Source organism: Scyliorhinus torazame, chromosome 20 (genome assembly GCF_047496885.1).
Source record: "Scyliorhinus torazame isolate Kashiwa2021f chromosome 20, sScyTor2.1, whole genome shotgun sequence".
Taxonomy (NCBI): domain Eukaryota; kingdom Metazoa; phylum Chordata; class Chondrichthyes; order Carcharhiniformes; family Scyliorhinidae; genus Scyliorhinus; species Scyliorhinus torazame.
The window spans coordinates 17385527-17401781 of record NC_092726.1 but is presented as its reverse complement, the minus strand read 5'-3'; the positions used below and the strand labels follow the sequence as shown (position 1 = coordinate 17401781).

The 16255-nt window shown below is 45.4% G+C and overlaps 1 protein-coding gene across 1 annotated transcript; it reads left to right on the top strand.

The window, feature by feature from the left end:
- Positions 1 to 4479: 4479 nt before the first annotated feature.
- LOC140396920 (TM2 domain-containing protein 2-like) lies at positions 4480 to 15374 on the top strand. The gene is made up of 4 exons (XM_072485850.1): positions 4480 to 4789; positions 6084 to 6171; positions 6819 to 6934; positions 14503 to 15374. The coding sequence occupies exons 1-4, from the start codon at positions 4569 to 4571 to the stop codon at positions 14714 to 14716; spliced, it is 639 nt and encodes a 212-aa protein (XP_072341951.1). The 5' UTR covers positions 4480 to 4568; the 3' UTR covers positions 14717 to 15374.
- The last annotated feature ends 881 nt before the right edge of the window (positions 15375 to 16255 follow it).

The following is a 16255-nucleotide window of genomic DNA, read 5'->3' as shown; positions in this document are numbered from 1 at the left end:
CCCCACCTTCATGTTTTGGAGAGCCTTATGCTGATGTTTGCCTCTTTTGTCTTTGTTCCGACAAAGAATCTCAATGAGAAATGTTCATGTATTATCTTGTTCAGATGTTGATGGGCCTGCCAGGTAATTGCAAGCTTTATTTTTATTCAGAACCTCTGGCCAAGCTATTTCAGCTGCAACACTGCCATCAACCCAAAGGACTGAAAAAATTCACCTCGTATGTCTTGTTAACAAAAGCAGGACATATCCAATCCCACCATTTTTCACCATACCAAAAAAGGTGTCATCCTGGGGAAGCTACAACACAGGGCTACTTGCATGCCAAACAACGTATGCAGCGATTACACAACCAATGAATTAGACTTAAGCTCTGCAATTCTGCCGCATCCAGTTGTGAATGTAGTGCACAATGAAACCACTAACTGGAGGATGAGGCTCCACAAATATCCCCATCCCAATAATAGGGGAGCCCAGCACATCACTTGCAAAGGATAAGGTTGTAACAATTGTCAACCAGAAGTGTTGAGTGTATGATACATTTTGGCCTCCTCTTGAGGTCCTCAACATCACACATGCCAGTCTTCAGCCAATTCGATTCAATCCATGTAATATATGAAATGGCCATGAAATAGCTGAAGGTGCTGGACACTTCAAAGGCTATGGGCCCTGACAATAGTACTGAAGACTTGTGCTGCAGAACTTATCATGGCCTGAGCCAAGTTGTTACAGGACAACCACAACACTGACATCTATCTGACAATGCGGAGAATTGACCAGCTATATTCAATCAGACAAAAGTCCAGCCTGGCCATTTATCGCCTCATCATCTTATTCTTGATCATCAGTCAACTAATCGAAAGAGACATCAATGATGCAATCAGGAGGCACTTTCTCCTCAATAACCTGCTCTCTAACGCTCAGTTTAGGCTCGGCCAGGGCCACTCAGCTCTTGACCTCATTGCAGCTTAGGTTCAAACATGGACAATGGGCAGCACAGTAGCACAGTGGTTAGCACAGTTGCTTCACAGCTCCAGGGTCTCAGGTTCGATTCACGGCTTGGGTGACTGTCTGTGCGGAGTCTGCATGTTCTCCCCGTGTCTGCGTGGGTTTCCTCCGGGTGCTCCGGTTTCTTCCCACAGTCCAAAGATGTGCAGGTTAGGTGGATTGGCCATGATAAATTGTCCCTTAGTGTCCAAAAAGATTAGGTGGGATTATGGGGATAGATGGAGGTGTGGGCTTAAGTGGAGTGCTCTTTCCAGGGGCCGGTGCAGACTCAATGGGCTGACTGGCCTACTTCTGCACTGAAAATTCTATGATCTATGAGCTGAACTCAAGACGTGAGGTGAGAGTGACTGCCCTTGACATTAATAATAATAATCTTTTTATTGTCACATTAACACTGCAATTAAGTTACTGTGAAAAGCCTCTAGTCATCACATGCCGGTGCCAGTTCGGGTACATCGAGGAAGAATTCAGAATTCTCAACTGGCGGGAATTGGACCCGTGCCAAAGAGCCCGAGCAAAACTGGAGTCAATGGGAAATGTGGGGGGAACTCTATGCTGGTTGGAGTAATACCGAGCATGAAGGAAGATGGTTGTATTTGTTGGTCAATCATCTCAGTTCCAAGACATCACTGCAGTGATTTCTCAGGCCCAACCATCTTCAGCTGCTTCATCAATGATCTTCCTTCCACCTAAGGTCAGAAGTGGGGATGTTGAGCATCATTCATGACTCCTCGGAAACTGAAGGAGTCCATGTCCAAATACAGCAAGACCTGGGGACAATATTCAGACTTAGTCTGACAAGTGGCAAGTAACATTTGTGCCACACAAGTGCCAGGTAATGATCATCTTCAACAAGAGAGAGGAGGGTAGTTACTGAAGTAATGCAGGAAGGCTCTGCAGGGCTGGTTTAGCACAGTGGGCTAAACAGCTGGCCTGTAATGCAGAACAAGGCCGGCAGCGCGGGTTCAATTTCTGTACTGGCCTCCCCGAACAGGCGCTGGAATGTGACGACTAGGGGCTTTTCACAGTAACTTCATTGAAGCCTACTTGTGACAAAAAGCGGTTATTATAATCATTATGTGCAAACTCCACACGGCAGTGACCCAGAGCCGGGATTCGAACCCGGGCCCTCAGCGCTGCAGTCCCAGTGCTATCCACTACGCCACATGCCGCCCTCTGATTTTTATTTATGCCTGATAAGAATGATTGGTCCTGGATGTCCGGTGACAGGGATGTGCTGAGCGGATGCATGAAAGGTGGCTCTCCTCCTGGAAATCTTAAATTCGGCACTCAGTCCAAAAATAGACCGCTAAACCCAGGCAAAAAAACCCTCCCCTCCCCGCAACACCATCACAACGAATGAGTAATGCCAGGCAACAACCTGAGGAGCCGAAAAGACGGCAGAACCAGTAAAAGTCTGGAGAGGACAATTGAGATGAGGCGAACATGCGAGGCAATGAAGAACTAGCCACACCCGAGTGGGATGGGCCACCAGGACATAGCTCAACAACGCTCAAGAAGTTCAACACCATACAGGACAGAACAGCTCATCCAGCACCTCAAACATACAATTCATCCGCCGCCAATGCCCAGCAGCAGCAGCAGTGTGCGCATCTACAAGGTGTACGGCAGCAATTCACAATGCTTCTTCAACAGACCTTACAAACCCACGACCTCTACAACCTAGGACAAGGGTAGAACTGCAAATTCCCCTCACACACCATAATGACTTGAAACTATGTTGCCGTTCCATCACTGTCAGCCATTACTCCTCATCCCTTAGTGCCCTTGAGAAGGTTATGGTGTGTGTGTGGCGGACTAGCGGATTTTCACAGTATCTTCATTGTACTGTTAATGTAAGCCGACTTGTGTCAATAATGAAGATTATTTAGATTTATTTATTTAGAACTGCTGCAAATTCATGACGTGTAGTTGCTCCCACAGTGCTGTTGGGCGAGAGCTCCAGCATGAGAGTAAATAGGCGCTTGACAGCCGGCCTGGACAAGATGGGCTGAAGGGCCTCTGTGCATGCTGTAAAACCTCGAGCACTGACTCGCTTTTGACCCAGCCATTGGCTTGGAGGCGAGCTCCGACCACGTGGGTAGGACACCGAGACTATTGGCCAACTGTGGACGTCAATCATTGGTCTGCCTTGTGTGGGTCGAGAAAAAGGAGAACACCGTTACCTGATTGAATAGAGTAAGAAGTCTTACAACATCAGGTTAAAGTCCAACAGGTTTGTTTCAAACACTAGCTTTCGGAGAGCTGCTCCTTCCTCAGGTGAATGAAGAGGTCTGTTCCAGAAACATATATATAGACAAATTCAAAGATGCAAGACAATGCTTAGAATGCGAGCATTAGCAGGTGATTAAATCTTTACAGATCCAGAAATGGGGGGTGCGATTCTCCACTCCCACGCCGAAGTGGCCGCGCCATTGTGAACGCCGTCGACGTTCATGATGGCGCGGAACGGCCCCGGTCCCGACCGATTCAGGCCCTGACAATGGGCCTGGATCGGGTCTGCGTCATCTACACGCGCCAGGCCTTGTTGCCCGCGTAAAAGCGGCGCTGCATAGATAACGCGGCCGGTGCCGCATAACAGGCGTCATCCGCGCATGCGTGGGTTGGCCGGCGGCAAACTGTGCATGCATGGTTGCCGTCCTCTCCCGCCCTGCAAGATGATGGGGGACGGACTTGCGGGGCCGCGGATGGAAGGAGGTCCTCCTTCAGAGAGGACGGCCCGACGTACGGTGGGCACCGATCGCGGGCCACCCCACATTTCAGGTAAAGCCCGTGCAGGATCCCCCCTCGCCCACCCGCAGGCCACCCCCCCCAGCGTTCCCGCGCTGTTCCCGACGGCAGCGACCAGGTGTGGACGGCGCCGGGGGAACCCGCCGTTTTGGCCTGGCCGCTCGGCCCATCCGGGCCTCAGAATAGCGGGGGTGCCGGAGAATCGCCATTTTCGGTGTCTCCGGCCTGCGAAACTTGACCGGGCCGTTCCCGCCGCTTGGGAGGGTGGCGGATCAGCGTCCCCGGAAATTTTGGCGTCCCAGGCGATTCTCCCAACCGGCGTGGGAGTGGAGAATCGCGCCCGGGGTAACCCCAGGTGAAAGAGGTGTGAATTGTGTCAAGCCAGGAAAGTTAGTCGTCCTGCCTTGGTGTGGGTGGGACGGAGGGAACAGCTACCTGATTGGATAAAGTTGAACGTCAATCATTGGACTGTGGGTGGGACGGAGAGAACAGCTACCTGATTGGATAAGGTTGAACATTCATTCGGCTGTGGGTGGGACGGAGAGAACAGCTATCTGATTGGATGGGACCAAACGTCAATCATTCGGCCGTGGGTGGGGCGGGGGAAACAGCCACCTGATTGGATAGAGAAAAACGGCAATCACTGGTTCCGCCTGCCAGGCGGCATGACGCACCCACGTGGTCAGGAATGCGGGCCGCCTGATTGGACAAAGACGCACGTCAATTAATCGGCGTTGTGGCGGGAATGGCGGCTGTGGCTGTTGTCCGTTGGCAGGCAGGCCGGGCCTGAGGGGAGCCGACAGCGCGCAACGATGTGGGCCGTGTCGCCCGGTCACCTGCTTCTGGGCGGCCAGCTGGTGCTGCTGGCTGCCGCCGTGTTGTTGCAGTGTCTGGCGGCCGGCTCGTTGTCGCAGAACCTGACGGCGAACGGCTCGCATCAGCAAGTGGACCGGGAGGCGGCACCCGAGGTGGAGGAGACGGAGCAGCTCGAGTACCGCGACTCGCTTTCCCCGTTGGTGCTCTGTAGCTTTTTGTAAGTCCCTCGCCATCTCTTCCCTCTGTGTTGTTTGCGGCCCAACGATCTGAACAACAATCTGTATTTATATTTAGACGCCACCAATTTCCTGCAATCCTTTCCCTCATGACCTATCTACCTTCCTCCTCAGGACATCCTGAGACTGAGAATGTTCCTCGTTGTCATCAATAGGGGGGCTTTTCACAGTAACTTCATTTTAAGCCTACTTGTGACGAGCTATTTTCATTTCATAAAATCTAACCGGCAATTCATGTTTCTACTCAGCCTGTGAATAAAATATGGAATTCAAACCCAGATGCAGACTGAGGGACCAAAAAAAAGGCCGTCCTCTGACAGGTGTGAGTGGCTGCATGACAATCTGCACCTTACCGCCCATTCACCTGACCGGCGGTGTGCACCGTCGGGACACCCACTTATTTTCCCCCCACCCCATAACTCAAAACATCACCTTTGCATCTACGCTGTAGAGCCCTTTGTATTTCCCCCTTCCACCTCAATCTGAAAAAACTAATTTTTACCTTTTGAAGAAGAGCACCAACCTTTTTTTAATATATATATATATTTAGAGTACCCAATTTTTTTTCAAATTAAGGGACAATTTAGCGTGACCCATTCACCTACCCTGCACATCTTTGGGTTGTGGTGCAGACACTGGGAGAATATGCAAACTGCACACGGACAGTGACTTGGGGTCAGGATTGAAACCAGTTGCTCGGTGCTGTGAGAAAGCAATGCTAACCACTGTGCTGCCCTAAGCACCAACCTGTTTGATCTTCCCTGAGAGCCATAACATTTTAGCTTTGGTATTGACCTTGTAAATTATATTAGCACATGTTTCTATCTCTCCTCTGGAGACTAAAATGGTAAATAGTACCCCAGTGAAATATAACTAAAGTTTAACAAAATTTCTATTTTTTGAATTTTGTCTCTATAAAAATTGATCCAAGTGTGATGTTATGGCTTTTGATTTGTCTATCTATCCCTGAATGGCTTTAAGCGCTTTATTTTCCAAGCAGAGGACAAAATCTTCTGTTCTCAATTCTCATTGTGAACCTCAACCCAAAACATTTGCTGACGTCTTTTGTTCCCCATCCTGAGACACATAATGGGGCCCTGTTTATCCCTCCCTTCTCCAAACATGAACTTCGGTTATCTTAGACTGCTTTTACTTCAAACAGGAATCATAATCTTTGTGAATTTGGTTTGTTAAACGATTATATTATAAATGTTACATTGGACTTAATTTATAATAATAATCATCTTTATATATTTTATTTTGTGTTTGTTGCAGGCCAGATGAATTTGTTCAGTGTGATGACCCGGTGGACCTTCTTGGAAATGTGACTGCCTCCCAAGAGCAAGGATATGGTTGTGTAAAAGTAAGGAAAATATAATTTTCTGTCTACAACTTTTATTGTAAAGTGTCCCACTCTATGTTTATGAGTAAAACCATCAAACAATTTTCACATTCAGAAGGGTTATACCTGAAATTTTGATGTCTCTAAAGTTACCAACTTAGTCCCCACTGCAAGTTTCTACCATTTTCCATTTTTATTCCTGATTAGAAACGCTCCATTTAATTTACAGCAATGATGCAGTTTCAGTGCTTTCAATGCTTAGAGGGATTAGTAATCAGACATCCATGATTCTATGATCTTGAAATTAGACAGTCTCTCTGTAGCCCCAGTTTGAACTTCAAAGCTGAATCTAAGGAACTTGTGATGCAATAAATAATTGAATTTATTTGGGATGTCACAAAACTACACAATTCAGTTGGAGGCGAGCAAGTTAAAATATAAAATGTCACCTTGGTGAGCAAGGCTGCACCTAACACCAAGAAACTTGGACTTAGTTTATGGTGTATCAAAATGCTAGAAAATCCTGTGGAGACCAGAGTTTTGTCTAATGAATGGTGTTGGAGGGATTCAGTGACCTAATCTCACTAAGGGATTTTATGTTTGCTGTTAACTGGATGTGAAGGACCTGACGTTTAAATGGTTTCATTAACTTTGTCTTTGATCAACAGTTTGGTGGGCAAGCTTACAATGAAGTGGAGCACACACCAGTACGATGTTCTGCATTAAAGGATATCCAGTGTGCAGGGTCACGCACTTTCCTCCGAGGAAATGTGCCGTGTATCAAGTAAGAATTTAATTTGGTTGTCTGACTTCGGTTTTATCTGTTAGCTTTGAATGGCAATTTAATATTTCCGATTTCCACCATTAAATCGAAAAGGAGGGTTGGATCAGCAATTTATAGGTGTTAATTATAAAATATATATTTTTATTGAAGTTTTTCCTTTTTAACAAACAACGCAACAAAACTGCACTTGACTTGTTGCCTCCGTATGCATCACTAGAGAACAGGGAGCGGAGGATAAGGCCATGAAAACATGGCAAAATGGTGCACACCTTCCCACGCGGCGATTGCTGGCAACAACCACGAGAATAGAGGATGAGATCTTCTCTCCATGTTCTGGTGCGCACCAGATCATATTTCCCTCAACTCCAGTCACACCAGAGGCACCAATAAAAAATAGACGTCCTCCTCTCTCTCTGATATCAGACTTGTCTGTACCCTTGCAGGAGCCAGTCATGGCTTCTTTAACCCACAATAACAGAAATAAGAAATGACAGAAAAAATTCATGAGGACACTAGTCCTAAAGGGACATTTTATATATAAACACCAGGCACAACAAAAACCCCAAATCTGGCACCGTACGGAACGATCATCATTCCACATATTAATACAGAGAGGATCAGTGAATATTCAGACAGTATGTTCAGATTATAGGAAATGTGGCCAGCGCCTCCCAAAGCATTAACCAAGACAGGATAAAAAAGTATAACCCCCAGGAGCAGTGGGTCTCAGGATAAAAGAGACCAGGACACAGTCATGATCCCCTGGTGCACGCTCCTCACCACAAGACAAGGGAAAATGCTGCTCATTCAAATCTCACTCAGCCTATCCAGATACGCCGGAGAAGAAGGAGAATCCCAAATATAAGGGAGCAACAGAATACCAACCATTGGCCCAGATCCATGCACACTGCCCCCAAGGCACCCCCAACACTAGAAAAATCACATTGTTCTTAAACGAGGAGACCCCATCACCAAGGAGAAGAACAATCGTCAAGACACCCATAATTGGGTGTCTTGGGAAGGGTCTGGAGAAGGGCGCCGATTTCCCCATCTGGCCTACTCTCAAACTGAAGACGGCCTCCAACAATGCAGATCTACAGCATACAGACTCTCACTACCAACAAATCGAGCAAGGATACCCAGGCCCGCATCACCACACATTTTTCCCTACTCCACCAACTCCAAAGACACCAACCACAAAGAAAGGAACCCAGCCCTCTCTTGGGTACGTGCTCTGTCCGGACTTTCATGGGCGATAAGCATGGATTCTCTCAACTCAAATCAATAAAAATACAAAATTTAAAAACCTGATACAGATTGCTCCAACTGGGAGCTTTCCTCAATCTGCGGACTTATTTTACCTTGCCACACACCACCATGCCATGGCTCTCCTCATCTCTATAACTAAGGTAAGGGGTATTTTAAATGCAAGGATTACATCACATAAATAAGGGCAGGAATTATGCACAAATCACATGTCACAAATCATATGCTTTATGCCAAAACAGAAAATAGGCGACTCTCACCTCCAAGCTTGTATATCGTACACTCTTATCAGAAAAAAGACAATAACATGAAATCAACAACATAATGACGAGGAAATAAAGTTCAAAATAATTGATGAACTGAAGATAATAAGCTCATTGAGCAACATTTAGGACTCAAAGGTTTAATTGAATGGAGCACCTCCACCGTACCTTTGTCCCGACGCTCAGGCAGTAATTACCTAGGCCCCAGCAGGAGGGGACGGCTTGATGCATCCAGCCACCTTCAATCTTGCACGACAAGCATCGAGGTCAAGACAACATAACAACAAGAGATTGGGGTCTCCGATGACCCCAGGCTCCGAAGATCGGAAATGATGTGCTCCGCCGTTGAACCTGAAATGCCCAGCCATGAAATTGAGCTTGCAAAAGCATGGCAGTCAACTCTTGAGAACGGGCAGACATACACTCCCTGTCCGACCCCTTCTCTCCGAGTCCTGTCAGGATAAATAACATATTGTGTAACAGGATTCCAAGGACTGAAGGTGAGCCCTCAACAGGGAGATCGCTCCATCAAATAACAGGCATCTCTTCTCAGCTTCCACCACTCAACAATATTTTGCAGTTCATAAAAGTGAGCACCAGAAACCTGCATCAGGGAGCTGAGACCATTGCCCAGAATGTTATTTGCAATGGCAGCCATCATTTTGAAGCCGACTGCACCGCCGAGGCATAGGCCTGCTCACCAACCAACACGCCACTCCAATCTGGGGCACCTCTGGCCGCCCAAATCAAGTAAGGATTTTTTTGATTTAATGCTGCTCATTGCTAAAATGTAGCCAGGATCTTCCGAGGACATAATTCGAGAAAAATATTCCAAAAGTAAGTAATTGTGGGATGTGCAGTGCAGTAAGGTAAAAGAATGGTGGCGCAGTGGTTAGTGGGCATTGAGGGATCCGGGTTCGATCCCAGCCTCGGGTCACTGTCCATGTGGAGTTTGCACATTCTCGCCCCTCAACCCAAAGATGTGCAGGGTAAGTGGATTGGCCACGCTTAGCTGCTCCTGTGCTCTCATCACGTGACCCCCCTAGTGTTAATTTTTTATGTGACAGCCACTTCTCCTCATCACCCTGCTCCCAGCCTTAACTCTCCATTCCCGACCCACTCCCGGATGAACTTCGTATGCAAGTGGTTCAAAACAATTGAAAATGTTATGGACTACGCTTGGGGAAAAATATTACATGAAGTAATTATGTTCGTTCAAAGAGCTAACAAAAGTCCCACTCTAAGCCAATTAAACTGTCAAAATATCTGTGCACTTTGAACATTCAAAGGAAATGGGATGTGTATGAAAGATGAAAATTTACACGGCGATGGTGGAACAAGGTGTGGGATCTAGCAGATAGAATTTTTAAAGTGCTGTCGCAGTCATGAGGAACTAAATGACCACCTGTATTTAATAAATTTAAAACAACAAAAAATCTTTATTATTGTCACATGTAGGCTTCCATTAACACTGCAATGAAGTTACTGTGAAAAGCCCCCAGTCGCCACATTCCGGCACCTGTTCGGGTACGGCTGGTGCTGGCCTTGTTCTGCATCACAAACCAGCTGTCTAGACCATTGAGCTAAACCAGCCAGTCTGGTTAGTGGAAGAAGCAAATAAGCTGCTTTTTGTTAATGTCGACAAACTAATTGGCAAATTTTTCATATATACATGTGTTGCAAACTACTTTCACCTGAAGGTGTTTAGATCTGTTCAAGCAGAGCAGTGTGAACCTGGCCAGGAGTGGGTTAAACTTGAGCCAGGAATGGGTCGGGAGCAGAGAGTTCAGGCTAGGAGCAGGGTGATGAGGAGAGAAGTGGCAAAGAGCAGGGCGGTAAGCAGTGAGATAGTGGAGGGGGATGGCATGAACTGGAGCAAAGGAGAGAAGAGAAGAGCATAACGAAGGAACTTGTAACGAAGGAACCTGTAACGGAATTGGAGTGACATGGCATGGTCCAGAAGCTGACATGTCTATTTCCCCTGAATCTGCAATTGAATCGGAGAGGAGAAAAATAAAATCGCAAAGTGATGTCAAGGACAAGAAGCCATGTGGGTAAGTATATTTGCGAGTTTTTAAAGTCTGTCTTACAGAGAAACAGAAAATAGGAGCAGGAGGAGGCCATTCGGCCCTTCAAGCCTGCTCTGCCGTTCATTCTGATCATTACTGATTATCTAACTCAATTGCCTGATCCTGCCCCCTCCCCATATCCTTTGATCCCCTTTGCCATAAGTGCTATATCTAACTGCTTGCTGAAAACATACAATATTTTGGCGTCAACTGCTTTCTGTGGTAACGACTTCCATAGGCCAACCAGACACTGGGGAAGAAATGTCTTTTCATTTCAGTCCAAAATGACCGACGTCATTTCCTCTGAATGTGGCCCCATGATTATCGACAAATCCGCCATTGGGAACATGCTTCTTGCATCTACCCTGTCTAGCCCTGTTAGAATTTTATAGGTTTCTGTGAGATCCCCCTCATTCGTCTGAACTCCAGCGAATATAATCATAACCGACTCAATCTCCCCTCATCTGTCAGTCCTGCCATCCCAGGAATCAGCCTGGTAAACCTTCTGTGCATTGCCTCGAGGGCAAGAACATCCTTCCTCAGATAAGTAGACCAAAACGATGAATTAATATAAATACTAAAGCCAAGTTGATAATTTTCCATGTAATTGAAGTCAGTTCTTAATTAATCATGCTGATCTACAGGATAAAGTTAAAACTAAGTATGAGATAGTAAAAGTGAAGATGTGAAAATTTTTTACTAAATTTAAACCTAGGCTTTTGGTTAATAGTTAAGTAAAGGTTAGTTAGTTAAGTTTGGGGCAGCATGGTAGCATTGTGGATAGCACAAATGCTTCACAGCTCCAGGGTCCCAGGTTCGATTCCGGCTTGGGTCACTGTCTGTGCGGAGTCTGCACATCCTCCCCGTGTGTGCGTGGGTTTCCTCCCACAGTCCAAAGATGTGCGGGTTAGGTGGATTGGCCATGCTAAATTGCCCATAGTGTCCAAAATTGCCCTTAGTGTTGGGTGGGGTTACTGGGTTATGGGGATAGGGTGGAGGTGTGGACCTTGGGTGGGGTGCTCTTTCCAAGAGCGGGTGCAGACCCGATGGGCCGAATGGCCTCCTTCTGCACTGTAAATTCTATGATAAAGACATTTGGTTAACCTCCCTACAAAATAAAGTGACGTTAACACAGGAGAAGCTTATTGGTGAGCATTATTGAAATTATAAATCTAATAGTCTAAGAAATAGAAACATGTCAGGGCAGGTCAGACCCATGGCATGCACATCATATTCTACATGGGAACTCCTGAGGTGTTTCTTGTGGACTTGACAATGAAGTACAGGGAGTGTTGTCAGCTGTAGCAGCTCAAATTCAAATTTTCTTTGCATTTGTCTTCATCAAGGAAGATACTTTCTTAGCCACAGTAAAAGAAGAAGTTGAGAGGAGGCATTAGATAGACTTGCTGTACTTAAGTCACCAGGCCCAGATGTGAATCATCCAATGATACTGTCGAAGTAAAGGTGAAAATTACAGAAACGACGGTCCGAACCTTTCAATCCACGGTACCAGAGGACTGGAGAATTACAAACATTGTGGCCTTGTTGAAGAAAGAGTATAAGATAAGCCCAGGAACTGCAAGATGGGTGGTGAAGAATATGTTCGGCATGCTTGGTTTCTTTGGTCAGAACGTTGACTACAGGAGTTGGGACGTGTACAAGACATTACTATGGCCACACTTGGAATACTGTGTGCAGTTCTGGTCACCCTATTGTAGAAAGGATATTATTTAACTAGAAAGAGTGCAAAAAAGATTTACTAGAGTGCTACTGGGATTTGGTGGTTTGAGTTATAAGGAGAGGCTGGATAGACTGAGATTTTTTCCCCTGGAGCGTAGGAGGCTTAGGGGTGATCTTATAGAGGTGTATAAAATAATGAGGCACATAGATAGGGTCAATAGTCAACATCTCCCAAAGATAGGGGAGTCTAAAACTAGAGGACATAGATTTAAGGGGAGAGATACAAAAGAGTCCAAAGAGGCAATTTGTTCACACACACAGTGGCGAGTGTCTGAAACGAGCTGCCAGAGGCACTAGTAGAGGCAGGTACAATTTTGTCTTTTAAAAAGTATATAGATAGTTCTATGAGTAAGATGGGTACAGGGGGATATGGGCCAAATGCAGGCAATTGGGACTAGCTTAGTGGTTAAAAACTTGGTGACGTGGACAAGTTGGGCCGAAGGGCCTGTTTTCATGCTGTAAACCTCTAAGACTGAGCCAGTCGGTGTAATCATGCTGATGGGAAAACCTTTCAGAAACAGTAATTTGGAACAAAATTGACACTCACTTGGGAAAATTTGGATTAATTCAGGAAAGCGAGCGCAGATTTGTTAAGGGAAATTAACTAATTAACCAGTGTCTTTTGATGAGGTTCCAAAGAGCATTGATGATCGTAATGTGATGTGCAAGGACCTCCAAAAGGCATTTGATAAAGTTTCATACAGGCTTGTTAACAAAGTATTTGAAGGGGAGGAGGTAGTGGGATTTCCCAAGGCTCGGTATTAGGACCCCTGATTTTCTTGTTTTATATTAAGTTGGTTTCCAGGGTGCCATTTTCAGATTTGCTGATGACATAACACTTGGAAATATTGTGAACTGGAGGACAGATTGAGAAAGTGATTCAAAAGGCAGATGGGATCCTTATAAATAGTGGCATGGAGTGAGAAAGCAAGGAAATTATGATGAACCTGTATAAAACCTGGTTCAGCCTCAACTCGACTACTGTGTCCAATTCTGTGCACCATGCTTTTGGAAGATTATGAAGGCATTAGAGAAGGGCAGGATTCATAAAAATTGTTCCAACGTTGAGGACCTTCAGCTATGTTGATAGGCTGGGGCTTGTTCTTGTTGGGCTGGGAGCAGACTTGATGGAGGTGTTCAGAATGATGGCATCCTGATAGAGCAGATCAGAAGAAACTGTTGTCTTGGTTGAAGAGTTAAGAACATAAGAACTAGGAGCAGGAGTAGGCCATCTGGCCCCTTGAGCCTGCTCCACCATTCAATGAGATCATGGCTGATCTTTTGTGGACTCAGCGCCACTTTCCGACCCGAACACCATAACCCTTAATCCCTTCATTCTTCAAAAAACTATATCTTTATCTTAAAAACATTTAATGAAGGAGCCTCTACTGCTTCACTGGGAAAGGAATTCCATAGATTAAGAACCAGAAGCCAGAGATTTAAGGTGAATGACAAAAGAAGGACCAACGATACAAAGAAAAACCTTTGTTAGGAAGTATCTGGAATGCACTTCTTGAGTGTAGCAGATTCAATCAAGGCTTTCAAAAGAAATTGGAGAGTTACCTGAACTGCACCAGATTCAAAATATTATGGCGCATAAAATCTGTTTGTACCATGTTCAGTGAATCACATTGAACCAAATGGCTTTTTGAGGCCTTCACTCGAGCAGCAAGCCCTGTGGTAGAGCAGACCTTGGGAATTGAATTCCAATATTTTCCTTAAATCCTTTACCCGTGCCTCAAATTGATATCAGCTTGCTACTCACATCTGCATGTTGGTTGCATTATTTTGGAAATGAGGATCAAATCAAATAGGTGCCTTTGCATAACTCTGCATCACTCTAATCTGATCTCTATATCCTCAGTCTCCTACACTCAAGGAAGCTCAAGTTAAGCTAGAGGAACGACATCTCATCCTTCGATTAGGTACTTTACAGCTTTCCAGACTGAACATGGGAGTTCAGCCCTATCTTTGTTAATCCCTCCACCATCTACCTTTGCCGTGTTTCCTTTGTTTGCCCCCACACCTCTTCCCCAGCCTCAGTACTTAACACTTGTTAGATGTCTAGCTTTTTACAGAGCTGAAGAAAGGATAACTTTCTCAGTCCACAATTTCTGTTTTTATTGCAAAAGGATTTATCTTTCCTGGACTCATAAGAATTCAATCTGATGGCTTATCTTGAACATGTTCTGTTTTTATAACTAAGCCCTCTTAAATATGTATTTTGCAGGTACACGGGACACTATTTTGTAACAACTTTGCTATATTCCTTTTTCCTGGGGTGCTTCGGTGTCGATAGATTTTGCCTGGCGCACACTGGCACTGCAGTGGGAAAACTGCTGACACTTGGCGGTCTCGGGATCTGGTGGTTTGTGGATTTAATACTGCTCATCACAGGGGGCCTGATGCCCAGTGATGGCAGTAACTGGTGCACTTATTACTGAAGATGCACTTCAACTGAATTCTGTGAAGTCTTTTTTGGGTTTGCTGAGGGGCGTGGGAAAGGACAAAGCGCAACAGGATCCTGTATATGCCTTGCCCTGGACTTATTTGCAGTTTGTTTGGACGCATATTGAATACTGGCACATTGCTCGATTTTGATCTATCCCTGTGGGTATCTGTAAGATTATAATGTCTCAGGCTGAAATAGCTTGTGTATCATTTTTATTGTCTGTAAATATACATTTTGGAATCATGTTATTCTGATTTTATGTTTAATTTGCCTTATGAGAAATTAAGTATGCACACACCAAACTAGACATACTGAAGTATTGAAGTTGGAAATTATATACTACACTTGAAACCTGGTTGAATTTTCTTCACCTGTTACTTCACAGCACTTTAACAAACCATGCAAACACAATCTGAAACTTGAAAGATTGAAGTTTAGATGGCGGTGGAATTAAATATGCACACCATAGAAAATATTTCAGGAAATTATAATCCAGTTGGAAGGCAAACTAAGAGGTTGTACAAAATTATTGTTTTCAATCCAAATGGAGAAATTCCAGTGTGTACTATTTAACATAAAGCCGTCAGAGAGCACATTGTGTCTCAACGATAAGCAGGTAAAATATGGCCAATAAAAAACTTTTAAAAGCATGTACTTCATGTGTCTTTGTGTGAAAGATGCTTTTATTTTGGTAAGTATTGCATTTCAGCTTGTCACAGCAGGTTAGACCTGGGAGTTTAGGGTAATTTGAACAGATAAAGCTGGATTGTAGTAAGATTAACAAAGTAAGATTGCATTTGGCAGTTTAATTTGGATAGTTCCTGTTGGATTTATTTGACATTGCTTCATAGCTACAATCAAACAGGTTTTGAGGCAGCACCATTTCCTCAAGTACACTTTTTTGATTTATCTTCACACTGTGGGAAACTAGTTTGATTGGCACTTGGTATTATGTAAAACTGGGCCAGGATTCTCTCACCCCGGGCCGGAGAATCGCCGGGACCGACGCGAATTGCGCCCCGATGCCGATTCTCCGGAGGGCCGCTCTATGGGCCCCCCACCCCCAGCGATTCTCGGCCCGGGATGGGCCAAGCGGCCACGCCAAAACTGAGTTCCGTCGGCGCCGTTCACAGCTGCTCTTCGCCGGTGGGACCTTGGCGTGGATGCATCCGGGGGCGGCCTGGTGGGGGTGGGGTGGGGGGGGGGGAGGAGTCCGACCCGGTGGGGGGGGCCTCCGCTGTGGAATACTGCAATTCTGACTGCTGAAGAACATGAACTATACCAACAGTGAGCCAAATGTCACTGAACCCTAAGTTATGCCAAACCTTTTCTCAACTGCAATTGTTGATTCCTGCGAGTCAGGACTCTGATGTCTATCCATCGCCAGACAAAAAACACAATCATTGTGCAACAGCAAATCCCCAGACACCATGTGAGCGGTACCAAGCTATCGATTTATTTAAAACAGTCACAATCCTTAATAAACAAGCATTTCAAATCCAGAGCTTAATGTCTTGAAATAGTTGAGTAG

Coding starts and splice junctions, on each gene's coding strand:
- LOC140396920 (XM_072485850.1), top strand. CDS start 4,569: ATGTGGGCCGTGTCGCCCGGTCACCTGCTTCTGGGCGGCCAGCTGGTG. Junction 4,790..6,083: donor TTGGTGCTCTGTAGCTTTTT/GTAAGTCCCTCG, acceptor TGTTTGTTGCAG/GCCAGATGAATTTGTTCAGT. Junction 6,172..6,818: donor AAGGATATGGTTGTGTAAAA/GTAAGGAAAATA, acceptor TTTGATCAACAG/TTTGGTGGGCAAGCTTACAA.